This window comes from Melitaea cinxia, chromosome 25, assembly GCF_905220565.1.
Source record: "Melitaea cinxia chromosome 25, ilMelCinx1.1, whole genome shotgun sequence".
NCBI classification, from domain to species: domain Eukaryota; kingdom Metazoa; phylum Arthropoda; class Insecta; order Lepidoptera; family Nymphalidae; genus Melitaea; species Melitaea cinxia.
Window position 1 is genome coordinate 4,031,002 of NC_059418.1, and position 16,266 is coordinate 4,047,267.

At 35.7% G+C, this 16,266-nt stretch overlaps 1 protein-coding gene across 1 annotated transcript; it reads right to left on the minus strand.

Annotated features, from left to right (window-relative positions):
- Positions 1-129: 129 nt before the first annotated feature.
- LOC123665989 (PR domain zinc finger protein 15-like) lies at positions 130-15,550 on the minus strand. The gene is made up of 12 exons (XM_045600207.1): positions 15,477-15,550; positions 13,560-13,637; positions 11,155-11,251; positions 10,147-10,185; positions 8,194-8,286; positions 7,690-7,824; positions 6,650-7,068; positions 5,804-6,020; positions 3,995-4,125; positions 3,559-3,633; positions 2,239-2,377; positions 130-264 (listed from the first exon to the last, which is right to left on the minus strand). Exons 1-12 carry the CDS (start codon positions 15,548-15,550, stop codon positions 151-153), a joined length of 1,611 nt encoding a protein of 536 aa, XP_045456163.1. The 3' UTR covers positions 130-150.
- Positions 15,551-16,266: the final 716 nt, after the last annotated feature.

Here is a 16,266-nt window from a genome sequence, read left to right on the forward strand (position 1 = left end):
GCCGAAGACGGGCAGCAGCGTCTTCGGTGCGACAAAGCCAGCCTTGCGGTCACCAACACATGACTTCACGCCATTTTTGGCGCGAACTTGTGGAGGCCTATGTCCAGCAGTGGACTGTATTAGGCTGAAGTGATGATGGTGACCGTGTACTTACGGATCATTATCACTACTATGACGCGAAGACAGCTTCAGGTGCCTCGAATGCGCTTCCTCCGATATGAAACGTACTTCGCACACTTCGCAATAGGGACCTTCTAAGCTAACCTGAAATTATAATATGATTATCAGCTTAAGACTATGATAAAAGACTGCAAACTTTCTAAGAAACGGCCTTCGCCTGATTTGATCATGAAAAGCCGAAAATGGTAACTATATTTCAAAGTATGTTTCTATTGGAGACAGAATCACACATCGTTACTAGGAGACTATATTGTTCTGAATATTGACTGTGGCGAACTAGTTAAGCTACAAGTGCTGGTTTAATTAAAATACGAGTAAAGCGTTTTAAAGAGACTGGTTCAACGTTTAAACCATAAGCAAAAGGTTGTCCTAGAACATCATTAAAATTGGTTCTTAAACTAAATCCATAAAAGCTGTAATTAACACAAGATTGAATGAGTGTGACTTCAGAAAAAGGCTTGAAATGCTTAATCGATTTTCCAATTTTGACAATATCCTTTTCTCTGATGAGGCCCATTTCCATATCAATGGGTTCGTAAACCGTCAAAATTGTCATTACTGGGACAGTTAGAATCCCAAACTCAAACACGAGAAACCACTGTGTAGTCCTAAAACGACAATATGGGCATATTTCGGGCTGGGGAACAATTGGTACTTTTTTCTTTGAAAAAATCAATACAACTTTACTGTTAATAACGAATGCTAAGTTGCGATGTTGGAAGGTTTTTGGCTGCAGAACTTGAAACTCCAAGAATAGCGAATTCTGGTTTCAACGAGACGGAGCTACCAGTCATATGTCAAATGGTGGATACAAATACTCCATGGTAGTTGTGGAACAGATGTTCCAAGGCAGACTGATTTCGAAAAGTGATGTCATCCCATGGCCCCCTCGTAGTCCAGATTTCCTTGTGACTTTTCTTTAAGAGAATACTTCAAATACAAAGTCTACACTAATAATCCGATAAACATCGCTCAGTTCAAGGAGAATATCGGTGAAATGGCAGCAATTAAATCAGCATTACTAATCAAAGTTTTCAATAATTTCCGTTCGCAGTTAGAGGAGTGCCGTCGTAGAGAGACATTATTTAGACGATGTTATTATTAAAAATATACTTCATTTATTACTTTACGATTCCTTAGTTTTATTTTAACTGTACCTTTTGTATGTATATGTTTTTTTAATACATTTTTTAAATATGCGCGTGCTATTACGCCAGCCTATGTTAAATTTAACTAGTGATCGCCCAGAGGTCGAAATTCGACCATAATTAAAAATTTAAATTAAATAAAACCCAAAAGTTATGAAAATAAAGAACCTTTTTAAAAAAAAAATCAATTTGACTACAGACTGACAATCAACAAGATAGTATAATATGCGTGTGTGTGTCAAATACATGTAGTGTGTGTAATGTTTTTTTTTACTTATTTAATATATTTTTCTGCATAATTAAAAATATATATTAGCATTCTGCACTCCTTCTCTATATAAACTATAAGTGTACGAAATTTCACACTCCTCCGTCCGCGCATTTTTCGTAAAAAGGGGTACAAAATTTTTGCTCCACGTGCTTTTTTCAGTTTTTTTTTCGTCAAATTATATTTACGGCGCAAAAGAATTAAAGATTATATTTATTAATGTTACATTGTTTTTGTTTTTAGTATTATTGTTCAAGTCGGCTAATTCTTTTTTTAATTGTAGTTTTACTTTTTTTTTATCCTTTTGCTGTTTGTCTCCTTTACTATGTCTAATGAATTGGGTTATGCCTGTGTGGCGACATCTATCGCGCGAAATACGAACGATTACAAACTACGTAATTAGAGAAAACTGACGTATGCTACATCGCGCTATCAGAGTTTTCAAAGTGATTAAGTATATATACAAGATCCTGACAACAACCGTCGGGGCGTTAGCCCGCCAGACACGACTTCCGTCTGGCCGGAGGATCCTCCCTTTGTGATGGGGGGAAGTGGAACTCAACACCCTGTCCATCACGCCCCCAAACCTGTAATATTATTTGTAAGAAAATAAAATAAATGAATGAATAAACGAGAGCTCACAGTCTTGTCCGCCAATCGGTGTTTCTTCTTCTTGTGGACGTCGATACCCTTCTTGCTGACGAACGTGTACCCGCAGAGCTCGCAGACGAAGTCCGAAACGTGCTTGATCCGTATGTGCCCCATGTACGTCGTCAGTTTGCTGCAACACATCTACATTTATACTAACACTAGCTGCGCCACGCGGTTTCGCCCGCGGAATTTCCAATCCCGTGGGAATCTCGGGATAAAAGTAGGCCATATGTCAATCTCACGAAATTATTATAGTTTTTATTAATATAGATTATGTAATTTGAATTTATGTGAACTATGTATTGTGAATTTTTAGTAATAACTTAGTTTTGTTTTGTTAAATGAAATAATGGAATTGAATGTGATATCAATTTTTGTATTTTTATCTGCGTATGACATGTATTTAATACGACAACGACACTAACGCATTAGGATAATATCCTGTAATGTTAGATGTATGATGGGATAAATAAAGAAATCTAGATCTCCAACTATCTATTTACATAATACGTGTAGGTAACTTACATACATATACATAATACAAGTAAGTTACTTTATCTATATAAATATTACTAAGCAGAACAGTTTGTTTGATTGAATAAACGCAATAATCTCAGAACCCAGTGATTCGAATTGCACAATTATTTTTGTATCGTATAGCTCATTTAGCGAGAAGAGTTAGGCTATTTTTTTTTTTGGTCTAATTAGCGCGTCTGACATCGCGGGACACAGCTAGTGTATAAAATAATTTACTATAATAGCTAGACTAACGATAAGAATAAGCAAGGAATAAACTTTATAATTACCGATAAGATCGTTTTATTAAAATATGCGATTCGAATCTTAAAATTTAAAAAGGTCATATATATTGAAAAGTCAACTTAGGCGCCGGAATATCGAAGAGGTAATCTAGTACACAAGTAAAAACCCAAGAATTAAACCAGTTTCCGTTGAACACTCACTCAAACTCGAGAAACGAAGTAACGAGGAAAGATCGGATTAGAAATGAGTATATAAGGGGAAGTTTGAAAGTAGCACCCGTGACAGAGAAAATGAGGAGCAATAGGTTAGCGTGGTATGGGCATGTAATGAGGAGGGTGACCGCTATGTCGGTAAAAGAATGTTAGGGATGAATGTCGAAGGACGAAGAGCGATCGGCAGACCGAAAAAGCGATGGATGGATTGTGTGAGTGAGGATATGAGAAAGATAGGAGTAAGCGCTGAAGTGACGAATAATAGGATAATGGAAGAGGAAAACATGTTGTGCCGACCCTACATAAGTGGGATAAGGGCAGGAAGATGATGACTCACTCAAACTCGCTGGGGCAGTGAGGACACTGGTATTTTGTACCGGCGTGCCACTTCTCGTGCTCCCTTGCGACACCTCTGTGAACAAATATTACGATTACAACCCTATTTAACCGACTTCAAAATGGTTCTCAATTCGATTGAATTTTTTTTAATGTATGCTTGTTACCTCAGAACTTTTGATCGACTGATTGATTGGTTTAATGGCGTTCAGTTGGCCCCAGAACTTTTTACTGGGTGAACCGAATTCGATGATTCTTTTTTTAGTCGAAAGGTCATGTCAAGGCGTGTCACGTGGTCCCATTTAAATCTAATTGAGATCAGCCAAGTACTTTTCGAGTCGACCTACGTTGTATTGAAAATTTATACGTGAAATACAAATATATATAATTTTTCTTATCTACCCACATATTGGGTCACCGTGAGTACTATAACACACCTGTTTCTAGTCACAAACGGACAGCCCTTACAGCTGAACTTCTCGGTGTGTTGAGCGGTCAGATGTTTCCTCAGGGCGCGCGCCGTTTTCAACCTTGTCTTGCATATAAAACATTCATAAGCACCGCTTTGCTGTAACAATATACACAAAAATTAAATTTACAGAAATTACTAATTGAATTTTTAAACGAAGTTTTTTTTTATACAGCACTAGAATAGAAAACAAGTATAAAAAACGTCTGTACAAAGTACTGTACAAAGTACGTATATCAAAAGTGAAAAAAATTTCTACCCCCACAAAAATAAGAGTGTGTGCTGAGGACCCCATGGCAGAAGTAAAAACTTTATTGATCATCGCAATCAATCAATAACGCAATAAGTCCCGAGTTCGGCAGTTGTTCAGCAGCAAAAAACTTTAACTGAGATACGGCACAGTAGGAATTTCTTGCTCAAAATATGGAGCAGCCCGACTGGGGTAGTACCTCGACCTTACAGAATACCACAGCTAAATAATACTGCTTTCAAGCAGTATTGTGTTCCTGTTGGTGAGTAAGGTGACCAGAGCTCCTGGGGGGATTAAGGATTAGGTCGGCAACGCGCTTGCGATGCTTTGGTGTTAGCTACGCTAACGCTAACGCTAAGCTACGGTAATCTCTTACCATCAGGTGAGCCGTACGCTTGTTTGCCGAACTAGTGATATAAAAAAAAAGTTAAGAGCAGCTGTCTGTATCTTTCTCGCTCGGGTACACTCGGCGGCCCCGAGTTCGCCCGATCGAGCCTTTCACATAAGAGCGTGACGGATCAGCCTAAGTTACCACCTACAAGAAAATTAGTGTGCAGTGCCGGTGCGCCAAAAAAAGTTTTCACTATAAAAAAATCATCTAAAGTCTGTTCAACAAGAAGAGATACCAAACGTAAACAAACCAAATGCGAGGCCATTCAACTATGCAGGGTTTTGTAACCTTTTTTTACTTACATAAATTTTTTAAATTTAAAATATATTTATGTTTTGTTAATTACTTAATTTAATATGATTAATTAAATACAATTATTTGTATAAGATCTGATACTTCTTAAATAATAATTATCAAAATATAAAAATCACCCCGAGCGTTTCAGGACACGGAATGAAATAAAAATAAATAATACAAAATCAAGGGGCCGTCCGCGATCCGTATGTTTTCAAAGCGAGTTAAAATATCGTTCGACCTTGCAGAGAGACGTGCAGCAGATAGCAAACAAACAAGATAGAAAGAGATAGATTATATTTTGTTTGTTCCGTCGTCGATACGAAAAAATGATGGGCTTTGTTTACGTTTGGTATTTCTTCTCGTTGAACAGATTATACTAATATTATAAAGATGGAGAGTTTTTTTGTTTAAGCGCACTAATCTCAACTGAACTACTAATTCCAAATAAAATCTTTTCTGTATTGTATAGTTCATTTTTTTTTTTATATAATGATAGGCTTGCGTTTGACCACTATTTCACCTGATGATAAGTGAAAATGCGGTCTAAGATGGAGCACGCTTACCTAGAAGTAACCTATTCACTCGCGACTTAAAGATCCCCAGGTTATAATTTTCTGGAAACACAGACGCTGGTAGAGAGTTCCATTCTTTGGCTGTACGGATCAAGAATGTACTAGCGAATCGCTTAGTGCGTATAAGGGGAATGTCAACCATATAAGGGTGGCGTAACACAGGGCGTCTGGTTGTTCATTTACCAAGGAAGGCTATAACCGGGTTTCACCCGGGGCACAGCCAGTAAATAACATTCCAGTTGATCGAAATAAATCGAACCCACCAACCTCGCTATGCCTCACGACGTGGGCGTCGTATCTGTCCCTTATCTGGAAGCCCCGGTAGCAAGTAGTGCACTTGTAAGGGGCGTGTTTGTACGCGCTGGCCTCCTGTCTCCGCTCCACTTCCGCTATTTGCTCCTCGTATGTCAGTGTCGTTATTGTGAACAGCGACTCGTCGAGACCGTCTGTCGTTTTCCGTCGTTTAACGTCGGATTTCTTGTACCTGAATAATTAACATACAATTCGACTGTATAATATCGAAATTGAAAAAAGGCACTTTACATTTTTTACGCTGAATGATTTGTTAAGTATCGATATTGAGTATAAGCTCATGAATGTTATTTTATGTGTATTTTATAGCATTTTCTCTTTTTTTTTTGAAAATATACATAAAAAGTAGTTTTTTCGTGCAATAAAAAAATAGAAAATTTTCAGTTTCGATACTGTACGTAGGGTACAGTCGAATTTTTAATTGTTATTTATTACCCGACTACGACATAGCCAAAACGTAGGTTATAATTTAAGCAGTCTATGTACTTTTACTTAAGAGTAAAGATACATAATGAACGTTACAATACGGGAGTCAGCCATTCCGATTTCTAGGCCAATGTGTGATCTTGTTAGGAGACAGTCTTTAGGACGAATCTCCACTTTTCGGTCATTTTAAAGTCCTGACTTTTCTTGGCTGGGTCTCAGTATTCACCCCCCCCCCCCCACCCAAATCGTAACGTTGTAAAAGTCATTAGTGCCAACATCATAACCATTTTGAAAAAAAAAAAGAATATGCCAGTTAGACGTCGCATCTAGACAACATAGTACTATATTAAAATGTTAGATCAAAAATACACCTACTTATCCATAGTAGTCGACGGATTGTCTTCTTCACAACGCTTCTTCTCTCTAACTTCTTTCACTTCCCTTACTTTCTTCTCGACTTTCACTTTCTTCTTCTTAACCCTACTCTTCTTCTTTAAAACACTAAGCGTTCTATCATCATCACTGTCGAACACTGGATACTCTTCAAAGAATATCTCGTTATTACTCTCATCTTTGATTTCTATGTCATTTTTGAAATCTTCAATCTCCTCATCGTCATCATTGAAGTGTATTTCTTCATTATCATTATCATTACTAGCCTCTCTCTCTATTTTAATGACTTCATTGTCATTAATGTGTAAATCACAGTCGTTCACTTCGTAAATCTTCTGTCCTAGAGTCGATATTAGTTTGTTGTAAGCTCTGCTTATCGATTTCACGTCTCTTATAGTCATCTGAAATGAAATAAAAATAAAGAAAAATTAAGCGAAATATACATATATGCACATATACAAAGATACATCAGTATATCAAGCTACTTAGCCACTGAGGTATTAGGAGGAGGAGGTACGGTAGCAAATATCTTGCTAAAATTTGATGCACATCACCTGGGTAAGTATATATCTGGATGTAGATATCTTACAGAAGATCAGAGACAGTTAACTCAGCTCTGTTATGTTCCTATGTGAGTAAGGTAAAGAGCTCCTGGGGGATTGGGGGTAGGGTCGGCAATGTGCTTGCGATGATTCTTGTGTTACAGGCATTCATAGGCGGTATCTGCTTATCATTAGGTGGACCGTACTGTTTGCTACCCTTGTAATATGAAACACAATACATATACTGCGTAGGGCCACCTTACTCACCACAGGAACAAAACACCTCTCGAGGGCAGTATCATTTATCTGTGATCTTTATAGTGTTGAAGTCCAGTCCCCAGTCGGACTTTTCCAGAATTTGATCAAGATATTTTCTGCTTTGCCCAACCTCAATAAAATTAAATTGAAATTCAGTTTGATTAATTTTATCTGACGGATATATGACTCCCCAGAAATCAATTATTCCGAAAGCCTACTTACAAATCGGTCTGCATCCAGCTTGTCCAATAACAGCCCTTGAGTCCTCAACGCCTTTGATCTGAAGACATTAGCTGAACGCAACCTCGCTGCACACTCGTAGCATAGCTTCTGAGGCAACTTATCATCTATATTCACCTGAAACCAAAAATACATATTTATAGATGACCTGGCGAACTTTATACCGCCAATTATTATTTTTATTTTGCAATAAAATTATCATTCATTGGTGGTCATAATCGAAATTAAATATAACCTATAACTATATATTATTTTAAATTTCCATGGTTCTTAACATTATTTGAATTCGTTTTTTCGGGATTTATACCATGTACCTTTTTATCTTTGAGGCTCCGATATTTCGGCGCAATTGCATGCGCCATGGTCACGGAAGAACTCCACAACACAGAAGTTCTTCCGTGACGTATTGATAGTAATTCACCAGTCATCCTGTATATATTTTTTGATGCCAATAAAGAATACGGTATTATTATTATTATTACTCACTGGCACACCGGTCACTTGCTCGTACACCAGACTCAGCTTGTGATCAGACATGTGGTACATCTTTGCATCCATCGTGAGGCATATCCTGCACACCTTGTATATGAAATTACATAACATTACATTACATAACATTACATAAAATTACACAATATTAATCTGGAAGTGATTATGATTTCATTTAACAGTAATTTTAACCGATTTCAAAAAAGAAAGAGGTTCTCAATTTGACTGCACCTTGTCACCTTGTAACTTTTCACTGCGTGTACCGATTTTGATAAAAATTGGTCGTTTGTAGTTGGTTTACGGACGACAGTTTAACGTGACAACGTCAGAACAAAACATCTCTTCGGACGTATAGGCCAATCGAGTGGATTATAGATAGATGCGGCGCAAGCCGATACTATCAGTGAGCGCAACGGGACGGTGAGCGTAACGTTACAATGAGTCATCCTTTTTCGTGCATGCCGCCGGCGTTCATCGATTTATTAGACGTTGTCAAGAAATACTTAAAATCCGGTGATTGTAGTGCTGTCCCGTTGACATTTGAGCGAAATCTGACCAGTAATTTTAGATTATTATAATTTAATTGGCCAGTTTTTAACTAACCTTTCATCAACAATTATACTTAGCTTATTTTTAACCGACTTCCAAAAAAGGAGGAGGTTCTCAATTCGACTGTATTTTTAACCGACTTCCAAAAAAGGAGGAGGTTCTCAATTCGACTGTATTTTTTTTTTTTTTTTTTTATGTATGTTAAATCAGAACTTTTGACTGGGTGGAGCGATTTCGACAAATTTTCTTTTAATCGAAAGGTGGTGTGTGCCAATTGGTCCCATTTAAATTTATTTGAGATCTAACAACTACTTTTCGAGTTATATCTAATAATGCGTTTTTACTTGACGCTTTTTTCGTCGACCTACCTTGTATTATACCGCATAACTTTCTACTGGATGTACCGATTTTGATAATTCTTTTTTTGTTGGAAAGGGGATATCCCTAGTTTGGTACCGTGATAGGGAAACCAGGATCTGATGATGGGATCTCAGAGAAATCGAGGGAAACTCTCGAAAATCCGTAATAACTTTTTACTGGGTGTACCGATTTTGATAATTTTTAATTTAATCGAAAGCTGATGTTTATCGTGTGGTCACATATAAATTTTATCGAGATCTGATAACTACTTTTTGAGTAATCTTTGATAACGCGTAGTTGCTTGACTATTTTTTCGTCGATCTACGTTGTATTACATGTCGATGTAATTGAAGTCGGTTTTTTTTTCGTTTGCGAGCAAACACAATTATTTTTAATGTACGTTACTTCAAAACTTTTGACTGGGTGGAGCGATTTCGACAAATTTCTTTTAATCGAAAGGTGGTGTGTGTCATTTGGTCCCATTTAAATTTATTTGAGATCTAACAACTACTTTTCGAGCTATATCTAATAATGCGTTTTTACTTGACGCTTTTTTCGTCGACCTACGTTGTATTATACCGCATAACTTTCTACTGGATGTACCGATTTTGATAATTCTTTTTTTGTTGGAAAGGAGATATCTCAAGTTTAGTACCATAATAAGGAAACCAGGATCTGATGATGGGATCCCAGAGAAATCGAGGGAAACTCTCGATAATCCGCAATAACTTTTTACTGGGTGTTTCGATTTTGATAATTTTTAATTTAATGAAAAGCTGATGTTCATCATGTGGTAACATTTAAATTTTATCGAGATCTGATAACTACTTTTTGAGTAATCTTTGATATCGCTTAGTTACTTGACTATTTTTTCGTCGATCTACGTAGTATTACTTGTCGATGTAATTGAAGTCGGTTTTTTTTTTTCGTTTGTCTGCAAACACAATTATTTGGAAGTCGGTTAAAAATACAAGCATTGAGTTGATTTATGTGTATGTTACAATGTATTTATGTTTCAAAAAAAAATATAAACGAACTTACTCTTAATGTGGCAGGAGCGTCCAGGTCTTCAGATAAGTCCTGTAATTATTTAATTTTACCATTAACTTTGTTAATTCAACGTTTATCATTGAGTTATAATATATATATTTAACTATATATATTTCTTTCATTTTAATTCTGTACACCCTTTCCGCTTTTTTCACATTATTTCCTCCACGCTGGTTGTCTGGAAGAGATCGCTGTTTAGCGATAAGACCGCCTGTTGTATCTAAATGTGGCTTCAGATCCACATTCGTTAGACACAAGTTACATCAATATCGTATGTCTCGAAATGACAATCTCCTCAAGTTAGTTTAATTACTTAAAATGATCACTTTTCAAAAATTTCATTGTGGTAGGGCCAAGGAGGTATTCTGCTCAAAATTTAGAGCAGCCAGACTAGGGAATGATCTCAGCCTTACAGAAGATCACAGCTACATAACAAAGATATCAAGTAGTGTTGTGTTCCTGTGTGAGTGAGTTAGAGAGCTCTTGGACAGGGTCGGGGTAGGGTCGGTAACGCGCTTGCGATGCTTCTTGTGTCACAGGCGCCTATAGGCTTCGGTAACCACTTATCATCAGGTGGGCTTTACAATTAAAAAAAAAGTGCATGTGTCAGCTCCACGCACGACTGGAGTTTACTTCTTCAGATCGACTGTCTTAATAGGCACAAAAAAGGCTTACTAGTCTAAGAAAAAGATTAATAACAAATCAAACGGAAAATAAACGGATGGAATAACGCCATCTATCGGCGATATTTGATTCGCATAACTGTCGTGGAACACTATCGAGTTCCGGTAGATGGCGTTACGAGTAACGTTCGTTACGTTACTCGTAACATCTATCTATCTATCGGATAATCTATCGGAAAGGTCATTCGTTCAGTAGATTTTATTCCTCATATTTTTTCATCCCTTATATGAAATCAATTATATGAAAATCAATTCTTAAACTACAAAAAATAAATAAATAAATAAATAATCTTATATACATGTCAGTCGTACTCACAACGAGAGGTAGCGGCACAGCGCCATTTTTAATCCTCCTCAGGCCACATTTCGTTTCATAGAAGGCATCTTGTTGAAAATGTTCAGAACAGACGGCGCTGTGGAACAAATAAGATTATTATTTTAAGAAAGTAACAGTAGTTAGTAGTAGCGGTATTATTAGTATGAATAAAAAAAAAATTAATTCATTTTAAAATAGTAGGTTCGCTTAAACCGTAATTTAAAAATTATCATATCGAAAATTTCGCTCGAGCGGGTGTATCGTTCCATAGCTTAATTGGCTAGAGCGCCGACACGGTACGTCGGAGACGCGGGTTCGAACCCCGCTGGAGCGGTCAATTTTTGATATGATATTCAAAAATGTTTAGAATTCCTAATGTGGGTAACACAAAAATAAAATCTTAGATATTAAAAATAGCACGGTGTCGTCTCATGTCAAAGATTTTCATTGTAATATGAAACTTTGAATAGTTACGGGTTTCTGTAAAGAGCTCACTATAGACGGCGCCACGGTTCGCTTAAACCGTAATTTAAAAATTATCATAACGAAAATTTCGCTCGAGCGGGTGTATCGTTCCATAGCTTAATTGGCTAGAGCGCCGACACGGTACGTCGGAGACGCGGGTTCGAACCCCGCTGGAGCGGTCAATTTTTGATATGATATTCAAAAATGTTTAGAATTCCTAATGTGGGTAACACAAAAATAAAATCTTAGATATTAAAAATAGCACGGTGTCGTCTCCTGTCAAAGATTTTCATTGTAATATGAAACTTTGAATAGTTACGGGTTTCTGTAAAGAGCTCACTATAGACGGCGCCACGGTTCGCTTAAACCGTAATTTAAAAATTATCATATCGAAAATTTCGCTCGAGCGGGTGTATCGTTCCATAGCTCAATTGGCTAGAGCGCCGACACGGTACGTCGGAGACGCGGGTTCGAACCCCGCTGGAGCGGTCAATTTTTGATATGATATTCAAAAATGTTTAGAATTCCTAATGTGGGTAACACAAAAATAAAATCTTAGATATTAAAAATAGCACGGTGTCGTCTCCTGTCAAAGATTTTCATTGTAATATGAAACTTTGAATAGTTACGGGTTTCTGTAAAGAGCTCACTATAGACGGCGCCACGGTTCGCTTAAACCGTAATTTAAAAATTATCATATCGAAAATTTCGCTCGAGCGGGTGTATCGTTCCATAGCTTAATTGGCTAGAGCGCCGACACGGTACGTCGGAGACGCGGGTTCGAACCCCGCTGGAGCGGTCAATTTTTGATATGATATTCAAAAATGTTTAGAATTCCTAATGTGGGTAACACAAAAATAAAATCTTAGATATTAAAATAGTATGTATTTTAATAGTAATAATTAATAGTGTTCGTTATGAAACAAAAATAACTGTTTGATTGCAAAAAAAAAAATTACAAGTCTGTGATTTTTGCCAAGTGCCTCGAATAACACATTATCCCATCACACTTGTTATTATCATTCAGATAGCTATCATTCACATTGAGGCAATTATCTACCAACTTGCAGTGAAGAAGTATATTGGAATTAGCTCCTGTCAACTACTGAGAATAATAAATAAATATCTACATCATACATACATAGTTGTCTTTTCCTATAGTAAGCAACTAAATGCTTGTGTCGTAGGTAACAGACGACTGGTATAGCTACATATAATTTTTTTTAGATAAAAGTACAATCAAATAATACATATACAAATAAATAAATATATATATACATATGTCGGAAGGAGGTAGACCTCTTTCACTCATCGTCTCCGAGTACTCGGTCTACTGTGGGCTTCAGTGGTCAATGTTGGCACAAGTAAACACAATTTATGATATCACCTATTTCTTATAACACAGGAATCACTTAATAGAAAGGTAACGCAGAACAGAACGCGGGATAGTTATTACTTAACGGGGGGAAGACGAATTTTTTGACAAATTAATTATTGAAAGAGACTAGGTTAAACTACTAGCAGGATGCAACAAGTGCATCGTGCCAAGCCAGAGCCAAGACTGCCTTAGCCCAGTATGTAAGTGTATAATCCATGGCCTTAGTCATGGTTGCACCGATCGTTTTATACTCGTCAGAATAACTCGAGTAATATAATAAGTGAGGGTAGGTGACTATCGAACGATGTGCTGTGGCGTGATCGGTGCATCTGTTGTTTATAAATTCTTTTCTAATTGCCTACGACGGCGCAAGTGCCAACACATATTATACCCAGACTCGGGGTGGGAATCGAATCCATAACCCTCAGGGCAGAAAGTGAAGTACTACGGTACACTATAAATTGCGCCAACGGGCTAGTCAAAATACCTTTACATAGCAGTGGTACGTTTAACAGGCTGATATATTTCACTAAGAAGTTATTTTCTAAGTTTAAATCGTTACCTTCTTTCCTTTGGCTCCCATTCGTTGAGACCGAGGGCTTCAATCCAGGCAGTCCTAAGGCTCAATTCTTTTGGAAACCTGTAAAACACATATAGTGCTGTATGTAGATTTTCATACTAGACCGAGACTTACAAAGCTTATATAGTAAAACATAAATAATAACATTGATCTATCTTTATAGATAAAAATGAATGGCTAGCTCAAAACTTAAGGCAAGAGGATGCTTTGCATGAATTGTGTTATAAGTTTTCTAACAATTTTAGAAGGTTCTAATTGGATAAAAAATTAAGAAAATTGAGCAGAAAATTATAAAACCTTAGCAAATGTAACGACTATTAAAGTATACGCAATTTAATAAATATTAATAATCATTATCATTATCATTATTTATAATAAAACTAAGTGAATAAAACTAAATGAATAAACTAAATGTGTGTGCCGATAAAACTTAAATAGGAGTCCCGGCACGATAATGATGATAGCCGTTTCTCCCCCCTTGAATAAGAAAATTCCCGTTTTAACCCAAAGGGCGTGTTATTAAAGATATAAGGGTTTTTCTAAATTTAGATTTTATATTTATTTTGGTATATTAAGAAAAAAAAATTGCAAAGGGTTGGCTGAAAACTTCCTGGCCAGACTATATTATAAAATTCTATAAAATTCTCCTAGGAGTTTAAAGAAAATAAATTTAATACCAACCGACAGTATGAAGCCTGTAGGAAATGCAAATGTCGGGCAGGTGTAAGCAGGTATATCTAATATAAATAATTCTCATGTTGCGGTGTTTGTAGTTAAACTCCTCTGAAACGGCTTGACCGATTCTCATGAAATTTTGTGTGTATATTGGGTAGGTCTGAGAATCGAACAGCATTTATTTTTCATCCCCCTAAATGTTAAGGGTAGTCCATCCCTAATTTTTATTTTTTTATTTTTAGTTAAATTATTTATTTTTAATTTTATTATGACTTGGCATTAAAAAATATCTACAACCCTAAATTTTCACTCTTCTACCACCTACCCCTATTTTTAAATAGCGTTTAGCGGCAAGACAACGTTTGCCGAGTCAGCTAGTTAATTAATATATATTGTTCTAGTTACTTTCACCCACATGTTTAATAAATAAATCTTACATTAAAATCTGGTTTGAACGGCGGTTGGCGAATATAATATAGCCTGGCCCGGAATTTTCCAGCCATTAAACCTTTCGTGATTAATCTTTAACTTGCAACCTGCCCTGGCTTCACACGGGTGCAATGCTGATACAAATTCTATATAAATAGAAATGAATGTTGCTAAGCGCATAACTCGAGAATGGCTTGACCAATTCGGCTAATTTTTTTTTGTCCATTTCTTAAGCCCATTGGAAGGTTTTAATACTAAGAAAAAAAAAGAAAAAATTATTTACTATTAACTTTTAACAGAGCGATGTCTGTCCGGGCAGCTATTAATTTTTTTTATCTAATCTTTAAATTAATTATCTAATCTTTAAAATCTAATTAAAATAAATATAATATATGCATTAAAAAATGTGTTTATTTATGACATCACATTAGAAACCTCTAAAACTATCAGTGTTCCCGTGTGTGTGTATGTGTGTACTATATTATGCACGTATTATACATATAACCTTCCTCTGGAATTACTCTATTTACTAAAGAAATCCTAAAGACTTTGTTTTATATTATGTAGTGATATACAAATATAATAAAATGTAGATATCAAATAATTTTTATCCTTTAAGCAGTGAAGATTATGCCTAGATGTGTGCATTAGAAAACTTCAGTCCATCAAAATCTTACTAAAATCCTTGCAAACTTAACAGGTATTAAAACTGATGTAGATATGAATATAAAAAAGAATACAACACAATTATTTTAAAGGTAAATAAAAATTATTATAATTTAATAATAAACTTACATATGAAATGTAATTCCATGACTTTTTGTCGTTCTTCTTGTATCATTAATACAACTTTGTACACAACACCTCATATTTAAGAAACAATACACGTTAAATATCCATAGGAGCCGAAATAAAAATTATGTTGATGCTATATTAGTCAAATTAGGAAGTATTTATCACTTAAACATGACATGATTTAAGCTTAAATACAACAATAAACCCTCTTTTTGTGGTATTCATTTAATACTAAGTGTTTTAGTACACATTTTTTTATTTATTAAACTTATTGGCTTATTTTTATTTATTATACCTAGCGTGAAACTTGGCCTGTAGGTATAGGGACAAATCAAAACTATGGTACTGCCAAACTGCCAATGTCATGCACCAAAGTAAAATTATTATTTTTTTTGGGATTTAATGACCTGGTATCTACACCCTTTAGGTCAACTCTTATTATTTATATACGTAATAATATGCCTATGAGCACATTCCATTAAATTGTTTTCATTGCAGTTTAGTACAAATATTTGCAATTTGTCTCAATGTTATTTATTATTTCAACTATTTAACTATTAAAAATATTTGAGGTACCAATGTACAGGATGAGTCTGCATAAAGTGCATATCAAAATCAGGGAAACTACACCCTATTTCATCGATGAAAAAATTATCAAAAAAAAAAAAAAAAATATATTTGATTTTTTATTTATTTTTTAAAAATTTTAATTGCCACTGCTAGCGCTATTTAAATAAATCGGTATAACTTTTAAACTAAATGTCCTGTCACGATGGAGTAAATTTTATAA